At 36.5% G+C, this 25,859-nt stretch overlaps 1 protein-coding gene across 5 annotated transcripts in view; it reads left to right on the plus strand.

Moving 5' to 3' along the window:
- Nucleotides 1–2,841: 2,841 nt before the first annotated feature.
- LOC106086963 (serine/threonine-protein phosphatase 1 regulatory subunit 10) overlaps nucleotides 2,842–25,859 on the plus strand; it is a 32,168-nt gene continuing 9,150 nt past the window's right edge. Inside the window, exons 1-5 of one of the 5 annotated variants that reach the window (XM_013251802.2) lie at nucleotides 2,842–2,898; nucleotides 7,058–7,319; nucleotides 7,457–7,554; nucleotides 7,736–8,010; nucleotides 17,384–19,210. In XM_013251802.2, the coding sequence (XP_013107256.2) occupies nucleotides 7,317–7,319; nucleotides 7,457–7,554; nucleotides 7,736–8,010; nucleotides 17,384–19,210 (2,203 nt within the window). In that variant the 5' untranslated portion in view covers nucleotides 2,842–2,898; nucleotides 7,058–7,316. Of the gene's footprint in view, nucleotides 3,313–6,793; nucleotides 6,901–7,057; nucleotides 7,320–7,456; nucleotides 7,555–7,735; nucleotides 8,011–11,264; nucleotides 11,382–17,383; nucleotides 19,211–25,859 lie in introns of those variants that run through there. The other 4 variants (XM_013251801.2, XM_013251800.2, XM_013251803.2 and 1 more) reach the window with 4 other exon arrangements.

Below are 25,859 nucleotides of genomic sequence, written 5' to 3' on the forward strand. Positions count from 1 at the left end.
GCAAGAAAAAATAAATCTTGAAATCAAATGTTCGCCGAACTCGCCTCTTAATAAGTCCATTGTTACGCGTGCTTTGTGGCATGTGGCACTGTCTTGTTGAAACCACGTGCCATGCAAGTCAAGCTCCTGCATTTTGGACAAAATAAAAAGTTAGGTATCATATCACAATAGCACTCACCATTCACTGTTACGTTATGATTCGTATCATCTTTGAAGAAGTATGGTCCAATAATGCCACCAGTCCATAAATCGCACCAAACTGTGACTTTTTGCATTGCTTCCGGCTGATTTTTACACCAAAATCGACAATTCTGCTTATTTACGTACCCATTGAGCCACTAATGAGCTACGCCGTTCAATGGAAGAAGCGCGCGATGAACTTTCTTAATAGAGCACACATTTGATAGTAAAATTCAATAATTTACAAACGTTGTTTATTTGCAAAAATCACCGTTTATAAATAAAAGCTACATGATAGGCCTGTTTGCGTACTTTTACTCTCTTTAAAAAAAAAAATTGCCAACAAAAGTATGCGAACGACTCCAGTGAAAATTTGCAGAGCAACAGCTGATTTTTGTTTTGGTTGGTTTTTTATTTGCTTGCTTAGGAAATATTTTTAAATAAAAAATGCTGGCAATACTTGTGAGGTAAATATTTTCCTTAGATAAACGCCAATTTATTGACCCGAGAGTAACAAGGCTAGAAGGGGAACCATTCGTCGCATCCGTGATCTCCGTGTCGCTGGACAGCCATCACAAATAACCGTGCACAAAGCTACGAATGTCATCCGTGGCGCCAAGTCGCTGGTCCCAGACGGAAACTCTACACTGAAACTCAACTCTGATGCTGAAGAATCTAGATCTGCCTGGAGTCGAGTACCTTACAAGTGTCCTCAGCCTGTCTGAACACTATTAAAGTACCCGATGTTTGGAAGATGGGCAGTGTAATCCCGCTACTAAAACCTGGAAAGGACACGAGCAAGGGGAAGTCGTATAGACCGATCGGTCTTCCTTCATCAGTAGACCAGACGCACGAGGGACTTCTCCTTCCGATCCTCCCTTGGGACAATTTTAATTCGCCGAGCATCAGCATGCATTACCCACTAAATGCCATGGCAGTACCTTCCCTCCTTAACAAATTCAAAGGGGCGGTGTTCGTTTCATTGTAGCTCTTTGACGAGGATGATTTCATCAAATACTTAGAAACCGATCATTTTTCTTTTCTTGGTGTCTGGAAGAATAAAATATTTTAATTTTTCAAGATTTTCCAAATAATTCCGCACATTTTGCACTTACCTTCTAATGTAGAATAACCGACTTGAGGTAACATTACAACTTCATTTGGTTTTTTGTACGTAAACACTAGCTGCTGTCTTGAATCGAAATTAAAAGTACATAAAAAAGAAACAAATTTAATAATTACCAATAAATAATATTTTTATTTTTTGCTTACCTCTGCCATTTAGATCCATTTTAGTTTTAGCTTTTATTGTTGTTGTAGCAGATTATTGTGTTCTATCTTTCGACTGCTTGATTTTGATGAGTGTCAAGACTCAGGAACTCTGCGACTAAGATGGGGTCTACTGGGATCTGGGTCTGAGTCGAGTGGGTCTGGCTGGGCAGTTAAACAGGTGACGCGCATCGTGCGGTCCCTGGTTACAATCGGGAAATACATCCTGCACGTCGGTATTAATCCTTGCTCTGTGGGAGCTGAGGCGGCTGCATCTGCCGGAACGTAATTGAGCCAGAACTACTCTGGTTTGCCGGGGGAGGTCAATTTCTTCAGTTGCAATGGGAGGCGGTCGTTGTCCAAGGACTACATTCACCCGGTAGCCATTTACCACATCTGCTACCGTGTCTGTATGAATGTTGTCTAGACCTGCTTGATATGCCGCTTGATCCAGAGGTTCTCTCTTGTAGCGCTGAACCTCCGCTCTAGATCATGTAGATCTATCTTAAGGCTTCTAAGCGGTGGATATCTAGCCACAAAATAATGATTTGGATGGTCTCTGCACTGGTAGGATCTTTGTCTCCTGATGGAGGTGATCCACATGAGAACTGAGGAGACAACCCTTCGCAGTTCGGAGGGCGGCATTCTGACAGATCTTAATATTATTCTACTGCGTGTCACAAAGTTGACGAGACCACACTGGCGCTGCATAACTTACAACAGACCGGCCAATTGTTTTGTAGTAGTCAACAAGGTTTCTTTGTCTGCACCCAAGTGCAAATTTCTGCCGGCATAAAGTCCCAGTAGACATTTGCAGGTTCTCTATTTTCGAACTGTAAAAATTTGCTCTCTCGCTCTCATTTGCTGGCAAATAAAGTTCGCTAACGACTTCCAAAAAAAATTTATGCAAATTTGCACAAATTTTGAGCTCAAACACCTCAAAGTGAACAAAATGTTTCATATTTGTGCATAGCACCATACATCTTTATAAATAATTGCTGTGTTTTATTTAAATCGTGATTAATCGTTTCTTATTAACTGTTGTTGCATGTTATCGATAACTTACTATCCGCCATCTTGCCATCAAGCTGATGGACGTTTTGCCTACACACACAAAGAAATTTGTGTGCGCGCGCGTATACGTGTGCGTACATGAGCAGAGAATATGCGAGAAAGAAAATAACAAAAAAGATAATGCAACAAAAATCCGACATCTTAATACCGGCTTAATTTGCGTGAGACCACCTTTTTAAATCCGCCTTGTCTAGCAACCAAATTTGTATCTCTGTGCAGCTTTTTTTTCGACTTCAAAATCGATTATTAGACTTTTTAGTTATTGAAAGTCGACTTCGACTTTTTTACACAAAAAGTCGACTAATCGATTAGTCGAAAGTCAACTTTGGTATCCCTAGCTTCTCTTTCATATCTCATATAATTGTGTGAATACGGGTGAGTTTGGACGAACTTTGGTGAGCTCGGAACAAATAAAAAGAAGAAAAACCTCTAGATACAGCATATATGTATCATCTTGCAAAAAAGCAGAGGACTTGATAAAACTGTAATTTCTTTAAAAACCAATAATATTAAATACAAAAAATATTAAAATGCAAGTCTTTTATTGTTAGAATCTGGAGATTTTGCATTTATAGATTATTTGAGAACGTTAAGAATTGAAAGAAAAATCTGGAAACAAAGAAATTTGATGACTTATCTAGGCCACATACTATAAATGGCTTGTCACTGAAAATTTATTTGTGCAATTGTTTCCACATAATCGATGCATTTATAACGCAAAGATATATTAAACTTTTAACATAGTTGGAATACCTCCCGTCGTTGGATATTTGGCTGTACTTTTATACGGTAATATTGTGAAATTGCGTTTTAGAATAATTACTTAATGAGTGTGTGTGTGTGTTTGCGTACATACAATAATCAAAATGGCGTGTTTTCGGGCGTCATCCAAAACGTAATAGATTACTTTGATGGGTACACGAGTACTTGTTTAGCATAGTTCAGAACCAAAGTGCTTTGTATACATGTTTGTAGTTGTGTGAGTGTAGCTCTTAAAAATCAGGCATACCAACATTGAAAAGGTTAAAGGAAGTGGCAAGATTTCTTTTTATGATCTGGTAATTTAGCACGATTTAGAAAGGGGTGTTCGCACGATATAATTGGTTGGTGGGTTATTTTTTAAAGGGTTCACACTGGTGTTTTAGTTTTGATATAGCTAGTGCAAAATAGAACTGATTTCCAAAATGTTGATTGCTTTATATTCGAACAATGTATAATGTTTCAAAATGTATCCGTAAAGTATTTTTATGAAAAAAAATCCAAACATCAGTTTTATTATTGATGTTTTAAACCACGTTTACACTAGAGCCCAAATACACTTGATATATGATTATCTCGAAAACCCGTTAACACCACAAATCAAGTAATTTGTATTTGTCAACAGAGACGTTTTTGATAACGTTTTTATTGTGTTCAGCACACGACATTGTGGTCAGCAATAAAATTGATGAAGCAATTTTATTAAATTTAACCACAAAATTCTATACTTTCAATAAGAAATTGTCAAATATTGAGAAAGTGCTGCAGAAAACAACCGGTGTTCAAAACAAACGTAATGTTGCATCTGATTTTCGAAGGAGATTTGTTGCAAATCTCAAATAAGTAGCTTTGCTTTCACTGAAAATGTTGGGAAACCTTGTTGCATAGCACAAGATTTCCGAAATCTCTTTGCAAATGTAGATTTGCTACAAGTGTAAAAATGGTTTTAGTTTTGAGCATACAATGAAAGATATAAATACTAAGAAAAAAATAACTGATAACAACTACGACGTTTTTTGGTGACATTAATATATTTAAAAATTAGTCGATATTGTTGAACATATTTAATAAAAATAAATGAAGTTTCCCTGCATGCATTGCATTGTATTGCATGCGTTTCATATCATGCATGTAAACAAAGCTCATAGTCGCTTTGTTTGGGGACTTGATGTGTACGAAATTTGAACACTCAGTTGAATTGTATACAAACTTTGTATTGATACCTTTTGGAAGTCAGCTTAGATAAACTGGATAGTTATCGATATCATACGATAACACTTGATTTGCAGTGTATAGTACTTAACTAATGCACAGTTCGAAATAAATCTCTCTTTGTTGTGCTCCAACTTGAACTTTGGATAGCAATCCTCATAAAAGAACCTACTTGAGTATTGGCTCATTTTTGACAAAACTACATTTTATCAAATGTATTGTAGTCTTGTTAAATATTTTGTATCATTTATTGCCATAACCGGTCAAATCGATGCACTGAGTGTTGTACACTGAGATGGCAGCCCTTGCCGATGAAAAATTTCATTGGGTCAATCCGGTTGTACGTACAACCGGCTGCCATGGAATTGACTACACAATTAGTTGTCGGGGATAGCACTATTCTCCATGAATTTAAAAAGCCAGAAAATTGATTTCTACATAAAACGACGCGAACATTGCCTTGAGTTTGAAACGTATTTTGCAACATAGTCAAAAGCTGTGAAATTTTCACCGAGCTACTGTTTTATTTTAGTACTATATATAGTGCAAATCACGATGAATCGAATATTATTTGTTATCGAAATTGTACTGAAATTGTATCCATAATACACAGCAGACATCAATTTGGGACGTGTTTTAACTAAAGTACCACATTGTAGTACATGTGTTATTGTACGACATCGATTACTATCCAGTATTACTTTGCACTGGTAATCGCTCTTAATTAAAACAGCAATTATACCTCAATATGAAGATTGATACATTGTTTCGAAATAAAAACCGTAGAGGGGACCTATGTTTTATTTGGTAAATCATTGTACTGCGTTATCGGTTGTTTCCGTATTGATATCGTTGCGTGAAAACACAAATGCCGTAAACATGTCAAAGTTAGTTATTCAAAGCTCGTTTATTTTGAAAAATTTTAAATTGTTTTTAGTTCGAACATTTTTTTTTGTTTCCTTTTTTATTTTGATTCATATCGTTTTCAGATTTGTTGTTGATATTGTCCAGCTTAGACCTTTTTAATTTTTTGAATATTTTTTCTTCATTTTTTTTTTATTTTTTGATCTTTTTGAGAATTTTTTTTTAATTTTCTGAATATTTTTTTTTTAATTTTTTAAATATTTTTTTTTAATTTTTTAAATATTTTTTTTTTAATTTTTTAAATATTTTTTTTTTAATTTTTTAAATATTTTTTTTTTTTATTTTTTAAATATTTTTTATTTTTCTTTAATTTTATGGATATTTTTTTTAATTTTTAAATTATTTTTTATTTTTTTTGAATCTATTTTATATTTTTTTTTGAATTTTTGGATCTATTTTATATTTTTTAATTTTTTGAATATATTTTATATTTTTTAATTTTTTGAATCTATTATTTATTTTTTATATTTTTTATCTCTAATTTTTTTATTTTTTATTTTTATTTTTTTCTTAAATTTTTTTATTTTCTAATTTTTTTATTTATTATTATTAATTTTTTTGATTTTTTTATTTTAATTTTGCTGGATATTGTTGGATTTGTTTAATATTTTTTAGTTTTTATTTTTATTCATTTTGTTTTATATTACGTTTGTTTCTATTTTGTTTTCATTTACTTTTTTTCTTCATGTTTTTTAATTTGTTTTATTGCCATTTACTTTTTATTTTTATGTAATTTATTTTAGTTTTATTATTTTTTTTGTTTCTATTTACATTATTTATATTTGTTTTATGATTCTATTTATATCATTTGTGTTTATCATATTTTAATTTTTGTCTATTAATTCTTTATTTATTTTGTATTTGTTTTTAATTTATTTATTTTTTAATTAAGCAAATAACTCCATTTTTATTTATTTATTTATTTGATTTTTGTTTTTTTTTTAGTTCCATTTTATTTTTTTTATATTTTAAGTTTTTTTTTTTGTTTTATGTTTTAAGTTTTCTTTTTTTGTTTTATTTTTTAAATTTTCTTTATTTTTATATTGGAACTTTTTTATAACTTTGATTATTTTTAAGTTTTTCATTATATTTGTTTTTTTTTATAAAATTTTTAGATTTTACTAAATTTTATAAATTTTTATCCGGTATAATTTACCTAAACTGTATACCTAGCTGTATAGAACGAAAATAAAACGCGTCTAATATCCACTGGTAACCCAAATATCGATTTTGCTTGCCTTGAGCTTAAAATTTCAATCAACATAATCTGACACACTGGCAACTCTACTAGTACAGAAGTAGATTAAAAAATTATCGGCAACACTCTGTTAAAATCTGTTACAAATTCACAAACGAATGCCACAAACAACACGAACTAAACATTTCTACATTGCACTTGAGTCTGATAACACGGAATAATAGACAGTCACAAATCATTGGTTAAGTTAATAACTAAAACCAAAAAGTAGTTTAAAAAAATAGGTAGTTTTGCCTTGTAAAATGCAATTTGATATTTGTTATAAAAATAAAGGTTTTTGTGGTTTATCTTCTTTTGCCTTTGGTCGTGAAGTTCACAAACTAAACGTGTATGTACACATGAGTTTTTTCTAATTTGGTTTGTTACTCCTCTTTATAGTAGATTATTGGAAATGGATATCTTAACAAATTATTCAATGGAATAGTGAAACTTATTACATAATCGCAGAAAAATTTATATACAGTGAAAACAGACAAGCGTTAATTTCGCAGCAGATTTGTAAAGCCATTACACGCATACTTACAAATGACGTGTATAGGAGAATAATATACACATACGTACATTGAAGAAGTAGAATAAACAGCCTACAAGCAGAAGACCAACAGCTAACAAATATTGTGGATAATAATCAATATACAAGATGGTAAGTTGTGGTCTCATGTTGATTAATATTTAAGAGGTTTAAGTCAAATAAATAAAATATTAACATTGAAATAATGTGTTTTATTTACTCGCAATAATGCAACAATTAATCGTTCGCCTGTTTTGTTTTAATTTTAGCCCCGCATAGTACCGATACAGTTGTTAAAATGCCTTAAAGTCCTGCTAGACGATAATGGTGGCATTTTGAGCGCCGGAGAAGTAAAAAGATTAGCTAGGTAGGCATAACATGGAAATTTTTAGTTTGCTCTTGGCATGTGTCTTGATTTTAGATAACCTCATTTTTGTTTTGTGTGGTTTGGTGGTGGCCATATTTAATTTTCTTTCTTTATTCTACTACAATTACAGAGTTGTATTTTGATATCGTTGCTAACATATGTTTTTTGTTTCTGTTTGCAGTTTGATGACCAAATATTCCAAAAAATTGGTCTCCAAGTGCATTTATGTACAAATTTTAAAATGTACCAAAACGGAATTGTTGGGCGAATTTATGGGTGCTGGTGGTTGGTCTTTGGTTTACACTTGGCTAAATGATGCCATTCGTGCCATGAATTGGCCTTTGGTACAAGAAATTTTGGAATTGTTGCTGCTTTGTCCAGTTGATGTAAATCGTTTGAAAATCAATTCGGCGCCAAAACTTGTCAAGGGATTGTGCAAAGATGGTGGCAATGAAGGTAAGATTTCTCTTATTATTTTAATGCCCTTTTAAACTTTAATCGTAATTCATAATCTAATCACTATTAACGGATGGGTGAAGTATATTCATCATTTGTGGAGTCGTATTGTTAAGGGATATAATTCAAGAAGCTATTCCATTGTAGCAAAAAGAGTTAAGATTGATGAAATGGTGAACGATGCCCCTTATTGCCTAGTGTGAACAAAGCTAAGAAAAAGATGGGGTGCTTTGGCTACCCACAGTAATTTTATCTAGCAACTTTTGCAGAAATAGTTACTTGAAACCTATAGTATATTTCCAGACAATGACCTGTTCATAAGTCTTCTTTTCTTTAGTTCTAGCCAACAAGAGCAAATCACTAGACCTCAAATTTAGATTGGGCCATATAATCTTGGAGCTTTCACAGTCCGCCCTTCGTGGCCATAGACGTATATCCTCACATTCCAGTTCTCTGAAATGTGTAAGATAGTTTATAGTCTAGCAAGCTCGTCTGTTATACAATTCCCTGAGATATGTTTATGACTAACGCCGTTAATACGTTATATTTTAGCCATAACTTACGAAATTCCGAGAATATCTGCTTGATATAAACTAAGGCTGCGGCTGCATCTTATTATGCACAATCATCTTTTTATCATCGTTTTAGTATTGGGCAGTAAATTGATTTTTGAAGATGGACTCCTTCATCAGCAAAGGCTGTAAAGGCTTACAACACACTGCTACAACAGCAATCCCATGTCAGTCGGTTGTACGTATCGGATTGACCTGATGGAGTCCTTCATCGGCAAGGGCAGCCGCCTCATTGTACATCACACTGCTACAAAAATAACGGATTAATGCTGTCGTTCATAGTAGCTTGATGAAGTTTGTCTCTAAGTGCTAGAGAGATTCGGAAGAGATTCGAAGCCTAACATAATATGTCTTGTATGAAAGTTACAAATAAGGTTTTAAAAATTACGGAAAAATTCGACCTTCCTATATTTCTTGACAGTAAGAGAGCTTTCAATGTCGCCAAATAGCACATGAAGAATTGTTTCAGTATACTTTCCACTTCGTTTTGAACGGACTTCCTGCTTTTGGAATGAAGACTATCTTCGTGTCTCCATCCAACAGGTATACCATACCTATCCCATAGAAAATTTGTATTTTCCGTTTCAAATTGAGTCTGTATATTGTCTTGACTTATCTACAAATTGTGTTGACTGATTTGCCCATTGTCTTGACTCGGTATATATTTTCCCGATCGACATTGACACTTGCCCCCAAATTTTGATAGATTCGTACTCTTCTGGCAAATATCATTTGAGTTCCATATCATCACTCACCTTAATACTTACCCTTGAGACTCTTAATACTAAACTTAGGTGACACATCCTTTAGTCTATATTCGCAAATACCTCTCATTTAAGTCCAATTTTCTACTTTTGTGTGGATTTTTTTTTAATTGGGGTGTGGAGATTTTTTTTAATTGGGGTCTGCGGGTCTGGGATCAATTAATGATTTTGCCGATGAAGAACTCCATCGGGTCAATCCGCTACGTACAACCGGCTGCCATGGGATTGGGCTCAATTAATATCCGGCAGATGCAGCCGACTCAATTCCTACAAACTCCACTATAGTCGCAGAGTTCCTGGATCTGGATACTCAACAGAATCAGGCAGACGAAAGATAGAACACAACACACTCCTACAACAACAACAATAATTAGGAAGGTTAAGGTTTAAGTTAAGTAGTTGTAAACATATTTGTTTGTGGAGGTGGCGATCCTCGTCAAGCTCCGGTCCATCGGACCGATCGCCGCGGGAACGTTAAGGCCATTAGTTATTTGAAGGCGCCAATAACATTGTCATATCGATTGCCAAATGCACTTAGTATTTAAGCAAGAGCCGGTGCTGGCTGGCTTCTCACTAAAACTCCGCGACTGCAGTTGCAGCTACTCCGTGTATGGAGCATCCCACTATGCAGAACCTGTGGACGCTCTCAGCTGAGCTTCTCGTAATAACGATGAACATCACACAAATCGGAACTGAGGGTTCCGATCCGTGTGATGCTCATAGCCATCCATACAGAACTTTTTAAAATAATATGGATAAATTGGTCCAGTCAGTGGCGGAGTCCAAAATTGTCTGATTCTAGACAGCCTTAACCATTGTTAAGGAAATTCCACATACAGATATGAGTTAATTTAAATATTTGATCCATAGTCGAGCAAGGTAGATTTCTCCAAGTTCCTTGGTGGTCTTACTTCAAAGTTTTGGTCGTCCTGTTTGCGTAAAACATCAAAAGCTAACGTAGACGTGTTCCACGTACAGCATCAAGTATCTCCATTAACGAAGATTCGAACACATGTTTACAAAATTTTTTCGTGCACTTTATCTTCCCTTTGAACTTCTAATCTTCTTGTATGTGGTAACCACTAAAAAGTGTCGATTCAAATATCATTTTGGCTTAAGCTACATCTTTCATTATCACGACATAACACTATAAAGTTATAGCTATCAACAGACAGCGTTTTTCGGGGTTCTATTTCATATTTTGTTTGGGCTTGTCTTTTGCTCGTCTGACAGATTTAATTGATGCTTTGTATGTCGAATTTATCTAATAACTTGATTTTATCGGCGTTTGAACTAATTTCGTTATTAGTGATTCCGTATATATCATGGGTTTAGAGAGAGCTGTTCTAAGAATTTTTATGATGTCTGTTTACCTGTAACTGAAATGGGATGGAAAGTTATATTTTTCTAATCGCTGCAGCCTGCTAATCTTTAGATAAATGTTGTCGAAGGTAATTTTATGGATATATCACAGTAAATGATACCTTCTCGCATGTAGACAGTTGCTACCAACAGCATAGTAAATGGGGGTTTATACTCAAATGATTTAATATCTTACATCTATTGCAGCAAATTCAGTACAGTAAGAAAACCTTTTTTAAGCAGCTGCAATAAAGTTGGCCCTTCTATTGACTAGCCACGTGATGGTATTGGCCTTAAAGCAATTACCTATTTCTTTTTTACCTAGCTCTAAATACTTTACGAATTCAGAAGAATTATTTTCTACACCACCTTATCTGTTCATTGCATTTTGTTAGTGTATTATATACACACCCATTTGTTATGTTAACATTTGGCAAATGGATGTGTGTGTGTGTGTGTGTGCGTGTATGGAAAATAACCAGAAGAGTGGGTTTTTACAAATTGACAACTGCTTGTTATATATACATACACACATTTAGTTGTGAACGAATCATATTGTTATCATACAACTCATGAGTCAGTTGGCATTCGTTATTTTATCACTGGCATGATAGCACACAATACCAAGGTAGCACCCCATAGAAAATATACATTGTGAAATACAGACAGGCGGGTGAGTGTGCATCAAAATCAATAAATTTTTTGGTAGCAGTGCCAAATGTACTTGCTAATGAATAAGTGTTTATCCGGGAAGCATAGAAAAGTTCAAGTAAAATAGTGTTCAAATTTCGGGCATTCCAATCACAAATAAAGTATGTTTACACGTTTTTGTATATTATGTGTGCTGGGCGAAGAAATCAATTATATATCAATATTCCTAATAAATCGGGTTTTTGTGATATTTTTATAACTTCCTTAACCATTCAAGAAGTAGTGCAGCTTTGCCGCTGTTGAGAGTTTAACACTAAATCCATTTTAGTAATAAATGTTACGCCCTAGTGGTATAAAACTCCGACAATGTTAGCTTCTTGTTAAACCACAGTTAATCAAAAACAAAGTCCTACACAGCCCTACACGCGGTACCAGCAACCGGGACTGCTGAGAATTATTTTTCTGTGTCAAAAATAGTTCTTAATTGGATTGCATAGTTTATTTGGTTTATGATCAGAAAGTCCACAAACTTCAAATTTTAAAAAATTAGCTTGTACAAGCTAATTTGTACTGTTAAAATTGAATGTGTGTGGGCTTGCTTTGTTTGCTAGCACGAAATAGTAAAATAGTGGGGCAGCAAACAAATTCCGGCAATAGGGCTGCCAGATTAATCAAGTGGAAAATCAGCACCTTTGAAGAAAAAATCGTCAAATTCGACACTCAAGTTTTAAAAATTTGGCAAAAAATCGCAACATTTGTTTCAACAATAAAATGCTTAGCAAAGTAAAGAGAATTTATTTCAGCTGGACTTAACGTACCAATTACCACTAAAATAACTACATTCCGGGTAAAAAATATGCGTTTTTTTGTTAGCCCCAAAAATAATCAAGGTCGGCCTTTATGGCATCTACACATGTGGACAGAAAAATAGGTTTTTTTTAATCTAACAGAAATTTTTAAAAATAAATCTTATCAAGCACATAGTAATAATTTATATCTGGCTATCCTGTTCTAAAATGAAACAGGGGAATCGCACTAGTGAAAACGCTTAAGGCCTAAACAGAATGAGCTCAATCCCATGGCAGCCGGTTGCAAGTACCGGATTGATCCGATGAAGTCTTTCATCGGTAAGGGCTGCCGCTTCAGTGTACCTCAAACACACTAGTGAAAACGAATGAGAATGAGCTCAATCCCATGGCAGCCGGTTGTAAGTACCGGATTGACCCGATGAAGTCTTTCATCGGCAAGGGCTGCCGCTTCAGTGTACCTCAAACCGCTACAAAAACAACAGAATGAGCTCCTTGAGGAGTTTCGCGTTGGAAAATGCGAATCTTCAAACAAAAGTTACAAAAATCAACTCACAAAAGTTAAACAATTTTCAACTTTGATAACTAAAGACACTACTTCATGTGTGGCAGCACCGAATATTGCTCGCTTTCAAGCGTCAAAGTTGAAAATTTTTTAAAGTAGTGAAATCTCAAGTTTTTTATATATAATATTTATAAACAAAAGTAAGTAATTAAGTGAAATCAACTTAATTGGGAATAAATATAAATTTATAATATATATTATAACAATGTTAGATAGAAGAACAACCTATCGTTAGGATGGTCTGAAAACTTCGTAACAAATGCCTTAAAACCAAAAAAACAAATATTGAGATACGCGGCGCAACAAAGGAAAACTTTCTAGTTTCGGATAATCGGACCTACACCATAATAACATCTGCTAAACGAGATCCTTTCAAGAGTTCTAAAGAAATTTCAAAGGAAATTGGAAATGTTGTGTCATCCCGAAATGTCCGACGAAGATTGATGCCAGAAAAACTTTGCTTTGGCTCATACAACATGTTGCGGAGCAGAGAGTAAAGAAGTGACTAAATTTCCTTTGGCCCAACGAAGTAAAACTCAATTTGTTTGGTAATTAAGCAGAAAGGAAAGTTCGTCGTCCAAAAGGAAAAGAATTCCTTATCAGATTACCCAAAAAAAACTTCCAAACATGGAGGAGGAAATGTCATGGTAAAATTCAAATTTCAAATTTTGCCCATGAACATTCCACTAAGAAAAAGGGGGAAAGCTTCTCACATATCAATGAGTGCAGTCCGATTTAAGTTTTAAGCTCAATGATAAGGGGCCTCCTTTTTATAGCCGAGTCCGAAGGGCTTGCCGCAGTGCGACACCTCTTTAGAGAGAAATTTTACATGACATAGTACCTCACAAATGTTACCAGCATTAGGAGGGGAAAACCACAGCTGAACAATTTTTCTGATGGTCTCGCCAGGATTCGAACCCAGGCGTTTAGTGTGATAGGCGGACATTCTAACCTCTGCGCTACGGTGGCCTCCGGAAATGTCATGGTATGGGATGATTTCCTTTGGAGGTTGTAGGTCCGATAAATCTTATTGAAAACAATCGGTAGGTTTGTTTAAAATGATTTGTTGGAAATATTTATGCTACCATAAACTGAGGAAAACATTTCACTTGTAGGAGATTTCTGATCTGAAACACTCATCAAAATTGGTGAGTGAATGGTTTCGGGATCATATTTTAACGATGTTGAGTGGCCAAGTCAGTCCACCGTCCTTAATTCCTTGTTTCTAAATTTCCATGCAGCGATAAAAAGCAATTGTGGGAAAATATTCCAAAAGCATGGTCCAATACATCTTGTCGTTAGTTAATTTCATCAATGCCGAAGAGAATTGAAGCGATTCTTAAAAATAAGTGTGGATATAACAAGTATTAACTGTCTGGTTTGATGGATGTTTATTCAAAACATCAGCACTCATGTACCAATTACTATTGTTGTAGCCACATTTTCATCTGGAGTTGGCCATCCTCGCCAAGCTCCTGTAGTTTAGCAAACTCTTTCGGGTCCGAATTACCGATCTCCGCTGGAACAAGGTGGTCATTGATTATTTAAAGGCGCTAATAGCTCGTCTTGTCATATCGAGCATCATAGGTACTCTGTATGTGTTCCGCTCGGCTTCTCACTGGGACTCGATACCGCTGATCGTCCGCGACTGCCGTTGCAGCTACTGCGTATTGAGGATTCCACCATCCACAACTTGTGGACGCCGCTAAGCTTCGCGTGACTGCAATGAACGCCACACAGATCGGATCTATATGTTCCGCGGCGGGAAACAATCATAAACACATATTTTACAGACCACATTAAAATTGATTAATATCTTAAATTTACGTTATTTAATTTAACCTTAAAAACGTCAGACCTATTTCTCTGTCCAAACGTGTACATATAACTACGACCAAATTCGACGTAAATATAGAGAGATTTAATGCAACCCCATGCTGCAAATTTCGTCGAAACAATCGCCGATCAATCGGGAGATGGGCCTATATATCAGCTATATTTTCTTGTTACGGAGGCTTTAATTACTATCTGTACCGTTTATCGCTAAAATCTCAAATGACCTCATGAATCCTTATTGGGAGATTGAAAGTACAATTTGGTAGCTACATATATTCAAATATTGTATATCCTATTTGTACTGAAGTTGTATTGAACACACTCGTTAGTGCAACTTACTGATCCAAATGTCAGCGAAGTCTGGACAAAGTTAAACCTTAAATGGTTTCAAGAAGTAGTATCGTGAGGTGGGACAGTCATATCTTGATATCGACCCATTTGGACTGTAATTGGAATGGATGTCAAGTTATCTCATGCAGCTCACTTTGAAAAATATCATCGAAATCGGGCCAAAGTACACTTTAAATAAGCCCAATCATCGGGAGACAGGTATTTTGACTGTATTTGGCATAGTGTGTGAGAGTGCGACTTAAAAAGTAAGAATTGGTTGTTGTTCTAGCAGTGTGTTGTTAACTGAGGCCGCAGCCCTTGCCTATGAAAGACTATTGGGCAATTCCGGTCGTACAACCGGCTGCCATGGGATGGATTGGGTAAGAATTGGTAAATTGGCACTGCTATTTTTGAAGCAAATAATCTGGAAAATCTTGAAATATCGGGAAATTTGGCAGCCCTGTCTTACAGTCTGATATATGGTTGAATTAAAGAGGTTAAGTCACTTCCCCGGAGCGCGCCGTAGCCCAGAGGCCTATGACATTGAACGCCTGGGTTCGAATCCTGGAGAGACTATAAGAAAAATTTTCAGCTGTGGTTTTCCCTCCTAATGCTGGCAACATTTGTGAGATACTATACCATGTAAAACTTTTCTCAAATGAGGTGTCGCACTGCGGCACGCCGTTCGCACTCGGCTATAAAATGGAGGTCCCTTATCATTGAGTTTAAACTTGAATCGGACTGCACTCATTGATATGTGAGAAGTATGCACCTGTTCCTTAGTGGATTGTTTATGGGCAAAATTTGCATTTACAAGTCACACTTCCCCTTTTAATTTCAGAGTTGTATCCAAATCCCACTAAAACGTTAAATGCTTTGTTTAGATTTTAAAGGTTTTGCACATTTTTATCATTTTAATTTATAATTTACACGTTTATCATAAATCTTTTGGTCTTATGGCTGCTTCACATGATAAAGTAAATAGAAACTAGAATGTCAATTTGACAGCCTAGTGGGAATTTGCGCCACCGTCCCCACAAGGTTATATAGTTGATTTCTTTGTTGTTGGGCTATTGACTTTATCCTGTATAAATTTGCCTAGCACTTTCCCAACAACAACGAAATGAACTATACAACTCTGTAGGGATGGTGGGGCAAATTCCCACTAGTTTTTATTTGCATTATGATGTGCCGCTCTACGACACACCGTTGGGACTCGGCTATAAAAAGGTTCTTACCATTAAATTAGAAGGAACATGTTGTTGCTGTAGCCACACTCTCATGAAGAGGTAGCGATCCTCGTCAAGCTTCTGTAGATGAGCAAGCTCATTCCGGTCCAAAAGACTGATCGCCGCGAGAACAGGGTGGCCATTGGTTATTTAAAGGCGCCAATAACTCGCCTTGTCATATTGAGCATCAGGGGCACTCAATATTTATGTAAGAGCCGGTGCCGCCCGGCTTTTCACTGAGACTCTCCTCTCGATACCGCTGATTGTCCGCGACTGCCGTTGCAGCTACTCCATATGGAGCATTCCACTATCCGCAACCTATGGACGCGCCCGGTAGCTTGTAGCTAAGCTTCTCGTGACAGCAATGAATACCACACAGATCGGACATCAATCTAGCCTGTGAAGTGCTCACAGCTATCCTGTGCCGGGTAGAGGGAACTTGAAGGCTGTTGGTTATTTAAATGCGCCATACCGAGCACCATGGGCACTAAGTTTTTAGGCAAGAGTCGGTGCCTCTCTCTCGGTGGCTCTCCACTCGATACCACTGATTGTCCGCGACAGGACGCGGCCGGTAGCTCCCAGCTAAGGTTCTCGTGATAAAGAAGAATACCCTAGAGTTTGGTGCTCAAAGTTCCAGCCTGTGTAGTGCTCAAAGTTATCCCGCTCCATTTGTAGTAAAATGGCCTTTGACACCAAATTAAATTGGGACGGCCACAAAAATATGGTTTAGTCAATAGTCATATGGTTTTCTAGTAGTAAGAGCCACCATCAAGACTTGTTGAAAGAAAGAAGTAAGAAATTACTATAGGCTGCCGGTAGAGTATTTCTGAGTAGGATTTTCTTTTGAATAACTTTCGCCGCAACTCCAATGGCGATTGTTGAAAAAAAATCTTTAGTTATGTGGATGCACAGGGTCACGATGTGACATCCAGCGAGCAAAGTTTGTGATTGGTCAGAACCGATAGAAAATGTTGACCTTTGGGAATCCCAATAAACGACTAAAGAACTTCAGTATAATGACCACTGTTAAGAGGAGGACTTTATGATCTTAACTCTGTTCCTAACTACACCAATACAACATTAACTTAGATTTAGTTCCACCGTTCCTTCACAGGCAACAAAGATGGTTGTACAAAGCCTTGTCAAATCTATTATTTTTTTCATTTATATGGATTTTTTTTAATTATTTACCTAAATTTTCATTGTTTGTTTTCATATGTTAATCTCTCTTTCAACTTTGTCTCCATTTCCTTTTCAGGTGTTCGCATTTTAGCCAAACGTCTCGTTGAACAGTGGCTCAAAGTTGTCACTGAAAATCCTGACGCCACTTTGCCAATTTCGGCTACAAACATGGCACCACAATCCACCACAATAAAGTGCCCACCAATTGCAGTAGTTGCACCCATGGTCACTCCTGCCAACATTCCACAAATGACACCAGCAAATATAGCAAATCAGACTACATCGGTGACGCAGGTAGCACAAAATTTAAAACCAAATCTCGCAGCCTCGAAAAGGGAAGAATTGAAACCTACCACCAAATCAAATATGCAAGTGGACGACGAGGAAGATGCAGAAGAAGAGGAAGATGAACACGAGGAAGAGGAGGAGGAGGAGAACGAAGCAGAGGATAATGCCGAAGAAGATTGCGCAGACGAAGAGGAGGAGGAAGAACAAGATCCCTTGGGTGGAGTACAAGAACCAGCCTTGAATGCATTCAGCCTTACACCAGCTCAGAAAAAAGCTTCTGAATCTGGTTTAGTTTATAAGATTGTTGTTAAAAATGGTAATCAGTTTTTAGCTAAGGTTCCAAAGGCAGCTAATGCTGTAGAAAATGAAGAGGAAGATAAAGCTAGCAATAAAAAGCAGCCGCAACAGCAGCAGCAACAGGATCCAATGGAAATCAATGACGATGTTGTTGAAGAAACTGAAGTTGATGAAGATGAGACTGAGACTGAGGCTATCAGTGCTGCAACAGAGAAGAAATCAATAAATATGGTAACTGAAGCTGATGATACCAGCTCATCCTCCGATAAACCGGAAAAAGAGAATGACAGCAACAGCGGCAATGAAGATGATAGTAAACCAAAAGCCGTTAAAGCAGAAGAAAGCAAAAAAACTGAAGAGAAAAAATCTTTGACGGAAGAGAAGGAAAAATCGTCTACTAGTTCTAAGGAAGCCAAGAGTTCCAAAGACAAGGAAAGGCGTAGCAGCAGCAGTAGTCAAAATTTGGAAAAGGAAAAAGATAAAGAGGGCAAATCGTCATCCAAGAGTTCCTCTTCATCTTCTAGCCACAGATCATCGTCTGGTCATAAATCCTCATCATCATCGTCTTCAAAAAGCTCATCTTCAAGTAAATCAAAATCGTCCTCATCGTCTTCATCCTCACACCGAAGTTCCAGTGACAAATATAAGAGCGAGAAAGATCGTTCCAGTTCTAGCAAAGACAAGGATCGCAGTAGTTCGAGTTCTAGCAGTAGTAAACATAAGTCGTCATCTTCATCTAAGTCCAGCTCGAGTTCAAGCTCTTCATCATCAAGTTCGAAAGATAAATATCGTGATAAGGAGAAATCTTCTAGTTCCAGTTCTTCGTTGTCATCATCTAAAAACAAGGACAAGGAACGCGAGAATTCTACACAAAGTGAAAAAGATAAAAGCTCATCCTCAGCCGATAAGTTGGCAAAATTGGCAAAGAAATCAAAGGAAGAATCGTCGAATAGTGATGAGTCAGCAAATAAACCCACCTCCATTACAATTCCTTCCAAAAAAGCCTCAATGTCTATTGAAATCCGTAAAGATGCTGAAAAATCTAAAACGGTTAAGACCTACAAATCGCAATTCCGTTCTCACGGACTCACAGAAGAGGCACCACCTCCACCTTCACGCAAAGGTTTAAAGAAACCATCTTCTTCTTCAACTACTGCCACTGGTTCGTTATTGCCCTCGTCGCTGCCATCTTCATTGAAAAGAGCATCCCCTCCACCGCGGGACTCTCCAACAGAGAAAAAACCTAAAATTGACATGAACAGCGTTCCAGTAGCCAATGAAAAGCCTGGAGCTATTAAACTCATACCACCTAAGAAGAGTAAGTATTTGGTTTTGAAAGCATTTACTAATCTTGGTCCTCCTTTTCTTGTCTACTTACAGAGAAAACAATGGCATTTATTGCATGGGGCATTTGCATTTAAGTATAATTTTTTTTATTTTGATCCATACTTTTTAAGTCTGTTTTAAAATGTTCGCTCTTCGCAAGTGTTTAGCAGAAAACGAAAGAAACGTGCATACACTACTCAAAATTCATCAACATGCAACCATTCCACTCCAACGATGACTCATGCTGTTTGCTGGCTGTTGGGGCTGGGCTGGTCAATGGATGGAGAGCTGAGAGAGGAGGGCACGACATCATTTTGCCGCTCTGTTTTGTTATTTTGTCGTGTGTTGCCTCAAGAGCTCGCGTGTTTTACACTGTGGTGAAAGTTGTTCGCTCATTTTTCGTTTGATCTCTCTTTTTTTTAGCGTCGTTGTTTAAGTGTACAAATGGAAACATCGAACACCAAATAGAATCGAATCGAATGTTCTAAGAAACAAATTCTAGGCATAATTGGTGTGAATTGTGATAATAGATAATAATGAGTAGATAAAATTTAAAAAAAATTATATTAGAAATGTAGTGTTGGAAAACTTAAAATTTTCAGTGATTTTAGACAAAATTGCCGTTTTTAATTGAGCATTGGGGGTGTTATATGCATTTCACTAAATAATGAGTCTGTTAATATACAAATTTTGTTTAGAACTTAATAGTCACGCTGACTTATTCCATATGTACTTGCCGCATGCAAATCATATAGGAAACGAAACTGTCATGCTGTCGCTTAATCAATATACCTCATTTTGTGTTATCTGTTATAAAAGTTGGGAAGGGAAAGGATTGGTGGGTTATCACCCACGCCCTTATTGTACATTGTACACAATAAAAATAGGGCTTACTGATACCTTAAAGCTGACGAATTTTCGTATGTTTTGGTCTTATAATGGCATAAAAGCATGAACATTTTATTTAGCCTTTTTTTTTTATTGATAAAGTCCACAAAGCTTCTACTTTGTGTCTTCCTGAAATTTCTTATACCCCTTTCTTCTATCCTCAATGAGATTTGGGCTGTGTCCAAGATATTTTGGTTTCCTTTGTCATTCACAGCCGAGTGAATTTTTTTCACGGAATAGTTTAATATTCAGCTTTTGATTGATAACACAAAACAGGGGTAGTTTTTCATAGCCTGAATACTCCAACCTCCCCTATTCCACAGTTCATTGGCTTATTCAGCTTCATTATTTTTGTTTTGAATGACGTCTTATACAGCGCTATGGTTTATTGGCGGATCTGCTTAAAAGTTTTTATGAACAAAGTTTAAGAATTTTGGAATATTTAGATACATCAATATGTAGTAGCCTTAAGAATATTCGCTTCATCCAAAAAATAGTTTTGGCAGACGACAACTCCTTACTTTTGATTTAACCTCACTATATAAATTATCTGATCTCCACAAAGAGGTGTCGCACTGCTGCACGCCGTTCGAACTCGGCTATAAAGAGGAGGTCCCTTATTATTGAGCTTAAAACTTGAATCGGATGGTTTGCCACTGTTGCTTAATGGAATGTTCATGGGCAACTTTGTAATTTGCACAAGATTATGGTGATAACTTACTGCCTGTGACGAGGGAAATAGACTCAATCAAAGAGGCCACCTTGGCGCATATCATGTCCGCCAGGGTACAAATCATGGCGGAAACATTTTCGATGATGTGTTTGCCCCCTCATTAGTGCTGACTACATCTTTGAGGCATTGAGCTATGTACAACTTTTCTAAGAAGTGGTATCCCCTTTGCTTTACGCCGTTGAGCTAAAAAATAAATACGATAGCACTCTTCGAGAGATGTCCCCCTGCTGATGTTTCTTGAGAAGCGTCACTTACATGCGAATGTAGTTTCAGTTTCGAAATTACTTCACATCAGCTAATCTACTGCTAGCAACATTGCTGAAAAAAAGTAGGGAACTTCTCTATGATGCGGATAAAGGGCAAACGTTTTTCTAAAAATGGCAATTTTTTTTTTAATAGAACGGGACTGTGATTAATATCGCACTCTTTCACTTTACTCAAAGTAATTGTTGTTATTGCACTTACAAATTTTGCCCAAGAACATTCCACAGTGGAACAGGGGCGAACATATAACATATCAATGAGTGCAGTCCGATTCAAGTTTAAGCTTAATGATGAGCGGCTTTTTTTATAGCCGAGTCCGAACAGCGTACCGCAGTACGACATTTCTTTGGAGAGGAGTTTTTACATGGCATAGTACCTCACAAATGCTACCAGCTTAGTGTCATAGGCGGACATGCTAATCCCTGCGATACGGTAACCACTTACATAAGACAATTACCAAAGTTTGGATTTAAGTGTCTCAAATAGAAGGTGATACACTTTTCCTTAGCATGAAATATGAGACTACGAACCCCATAATTCGGGTACAATTTTACCACAAACGTGAACGAGTAAAATTGCTCGAAATGTCGATTGTGAATTATGTTTTTGAAATGTGAGAACGCGAATATTTAAATCGATCATAATTTATAACAAATTTAATATAACAATATGTATACAAGTGGTATAACATCCATGAAATTTTATTCGATAGGAATGCGCACTCGATCACATACGTGGTAATTCGGCTCCGGTTGATTTACACACAAACAATGAGGTGAAAATATATACGATAACTTTTTGCCTCACATGTGAAAAACAGTCCAATGAGCTCCAATGTTTAAAATATCACGCATGAAGATGAATTTCAATAAGTAAGTCTCTCTCAGAGGCAAACTTCCGAAAGCTCCAAATACCATAGTGAAGTGGGGACCGAAAGTTTTCTACGCGTTTATCCGTATAAGATGGATGTCCTTTCTTTCAGCACGGTATATAAAATACCCTGTTTCTTTGAGAGAAGAAAATGTGTGTTTCACGACAGTAAAATTAACTTCAAATCCAACATTTTGGAAACCAAGAAACAAGAGTCAAATCCTGACCAATGCACCTACAAGAGGGCAATTGGAAAACTGAGAATTTTATGTCTTGCCCTGTATGTATACTGCAGTTGTCAGACCCATAATACCGTATCCCGGTGTTGTGGATGCCACTTACTGCTGTACAATACCCAGCTTGACCAAAAGGATGCCATGCATCACAGCCGTTCGGAGGACGAAGTTTAATCCAATGGATATTCCTATTCCCGTGGTATCACCATTAACTAAAATCAGTGGATCTGAGTGTGAATGATTACTTCCATTAAATCCTTCGATTTTGGACCTGTCCATTCATCACTATGTCTGTCGAAATAAAGCTATCCTCCGTACGAAAAGCCTTTAAAAATTTTGCACATGGTAGCGTGCTTGGATTACCAGTGCAGAGGTCGTGGGTTCGATTTCCGCCAGAAGCCTTGGTCTGTCGCTACTGTGGTATCACAATGGACTTAAAAAGTGAGTCTGTAAAGGAAAGAGAATTTTAGAAATTTAAGAACGTAAAAGTTTAAGTCGTTCATAATTTATACAAAGTTTGACATTAAAATGTTTCGAAAAGGGGTATAACATCCATCATTCGATTCGAAAGCGCACTCAATCACGTAAGCGGTAATTCGACCCCATGTATGTGGTGTATTCGAGTGAGGAACATATTTATTTGTTTTCTTGTTATCAAATATCTGTGGTACCAAAATGAAATTGTGTGTACGTTGTGTGAGCACCAACACACATCCGCATATAATTGCGTATGCCTACATGCAAAAGAAAGACGAACCGAGCAAGCAACTTCGCATGGCTTCGTTCGGACAGCAATAAATATTTGTTGTATCACCACCAGTATCTGTTTATACAGACATATTATTCTCTTTTTCCTTTTTACCCCCTCACACTCTTGATCTCGTAGAAAAAACAACCATATCAACTCGTAACAGCAACATAATTCTACTTATTTGCTGTTGTTGTTGTAAACCCATTTTCATGTGGAGGTGGCGATCTTCGTCAAGCTCCTGTACGTGAGCAAGTTCGTTCCGGCCCAAAGGAACGATCGGTACGGTCCACTCGTTAATACCTTTCATTTGATATTGACTAGGTGGGAGCACTTCCCCGAGGAAGTTAGGGTTTTTGGACCGTTGCTCCAAATTAGGCAACAGATTCATGTTTTTGGGGTCAAACGAATCTATGACAATTTTCATTAAAATCAAATGCCTATATGGCCGCTTTTTCACCGTTATTTCGAACCAAGACCACACCCGATATTTAGTTGTTCATGCCCTCATGTGCAAATGATCTTTAATAATCTAATCTGTTCTTAGAAGAAGAGGAAGGAAGGTGCCTTGTAGTTCCTAGTTCTTGATCGGATCTCATTTAAAATTTGTTCTTGCTTTCAAATGAAACAAGATAGTTTCGAGCTCATTTTAACTAATCTTCGTCAATACAAATTTGCTTATGAACATTCCATTAAGCAAACTTTTCACATATCATTGAGTGATGTCCGATTCATAGCCTCCTTTTTTTTTATAACCAAGGCCAAACGGCGTGATGCAGTGCAACCAACCTCTTTGGAGAGAAGTTTTTACATGGCATAACCTCACAAATTTCGCCAGTATTATGAGGGGATAACCACCGCAGAATATTTTTATACCCTCCACCATAAGATGGGGGTATACTAATTTCGTCATTCTGTTTGTAACACCTCGAAATATGCATCTGAGATCCCATAAAGTATATATATTCTTGATCGTCATGACATTTTAAGTCGATCTAGTCATGTCCGTCTGTCTGTCTGTCGAAAGCACGCTAACTTTCGAAGGAATAAAGCTAGCCGCTTGAAATTTTGCACAAACACTTTTTATTAGTGTAGGTCCGTTGGTGTTGTAAATGTGTCAAATCGGTGCATGTTTTGATATAGCTGCCATATAAACCGATCTTGGGTCTTGACTTATTGAGCCTCTAGACGGCGCAATTCTCGTCCGATTTGACTTAAATTTTGCAAATTTAAATTTTTGGTATCACTTCCAAGAACTGCGCTAATTATGGTTCAAATCGGTCCATGTTTTGATATAGCTGCCATATAAACCGATCTTGGGTCTTGACTTCTTGAGCCTCTAGTTTTCTGATGTTCTCGCCAGGATTCGAAACCATGCGTTCAGCGTCATAGGTCGACATGCTAAACTCTGCACTGCGCCAATAATATGGTGAAATACTTGGGAGAGAACGGTTTGCCAGTGTGAGTATTCGCACGAGATCAAGAACAAACATTAATGTGTTGTTTCCTCACTCATCTTTTAACATGGGCGAATGATGCCATAATAAGTTTGAATTGCTTGTCTTTGCTAATAAAACACATTGAATTAAATTTACTTATCTTGCTACTGTAGAGAACGGCTGCATATTTGAAGAGTATTGTTGAAATAATGAAAACTTGTGGTGAGAACTTTTTAGGATTGAGTCATTTGCCACATGAGACTCCTTACAAAAGAGATTAAGAATATACACTTATGTGTTTTTTTTCCATCGTCGTAATGCTTATGGGAATCTGTGAGGGAGAGAGAGAGAGATAGAAAGTCACAATAAAATTGAGCGCCTTGCCTTTGCTTATATTGCACCTTGAATTCTATCGATTGCCATTTTTCAAGGTTAGAGAGAGAGTGAGAGAGAGCGGAAAAATGCATATAACATTTCCCCAACATGTCAATTAAATTTTTACTCAAACAACAAACAGGTAGGATAAATACAAACATGTTACCGCGTTGCTAAATTCGTGAGTGTTACAGAGAACCTATTGAACAAGAGGTATTTTTATGGTTTGTTGACTAAAAAAGATACCTAGACAAGTGATAACCTACAAAAAAAAACCCACCACGGCAACCTTAAAACTACGTTTACACTCGTTTATAATCGGCAAACACAAAACAAAAACATTACCCTGCTGCGAAAATGACCGTTTGTACGTTGTAAACGGTGGAAGAGCACGATACTCGATCGTAAACATGAAAAGCTTTAACTTTATTTTACAGCCTTTAAAAAACAATACTGCCGATGTGATGGCTCCCCAGAGTATGTGGGATATACACAATGCATAATACGTGATAAGTATACAAATATATTCAATATATATCTAATATTACCTGGTCCTTATTGATAAGTATTAAATAGTCTCTAAACTATATATATACACTAGTATATGAATTAAAAAATAATCATTGATTTAAAAAAAGCAATAACAATAAAATATTATTTATTGCAATCAATAAAAAACATAAACAAAACAATACAAATGAGCTGGTTAGTCCTTGAAGTTTGGTAGTAGTCGTAGTAATGAAAACGTTTGGTTATGTGTAACTTTGAAAGACGCACACACATACCTGCACACATAACATTGATTGATTAGATGTGGCAATGCCTAATGAGGGATCACGATTGTGATAAAGTATTAGAAATATGTATGTCAGTTTTGTTCTTCACTGTTGAGCATTTCTCAGTTTTTTTTTTGTTAAAATTTAATTCTAAAAATAAAGCCAATATTTTAAGGTTAGTTTAACTTTTCTTTAAAAATTTCCAAGTTCTTTGCGTTTTTTCTTCCCTACAGCGGAAGATGTGTGATTTTGAAGAAATTAGGTTAGGTTGTTAGGTGCGAATTTACTGGCAGTCTGCAATCAAAATCACTT

Source organism: Stomoxys calcitrans, chromosome 3 (assembly GCF_963082655.1).
Source record: "Stomoxys calcitrans chromosome 3, idStoCalc2.1, whole genome shotgun sequence".
NCBI lineage: Eukaryota > Metazoa > Arthropoda > Insecta > Diptera > Muscidae > Stomoxys > Stomoxys calcitrans.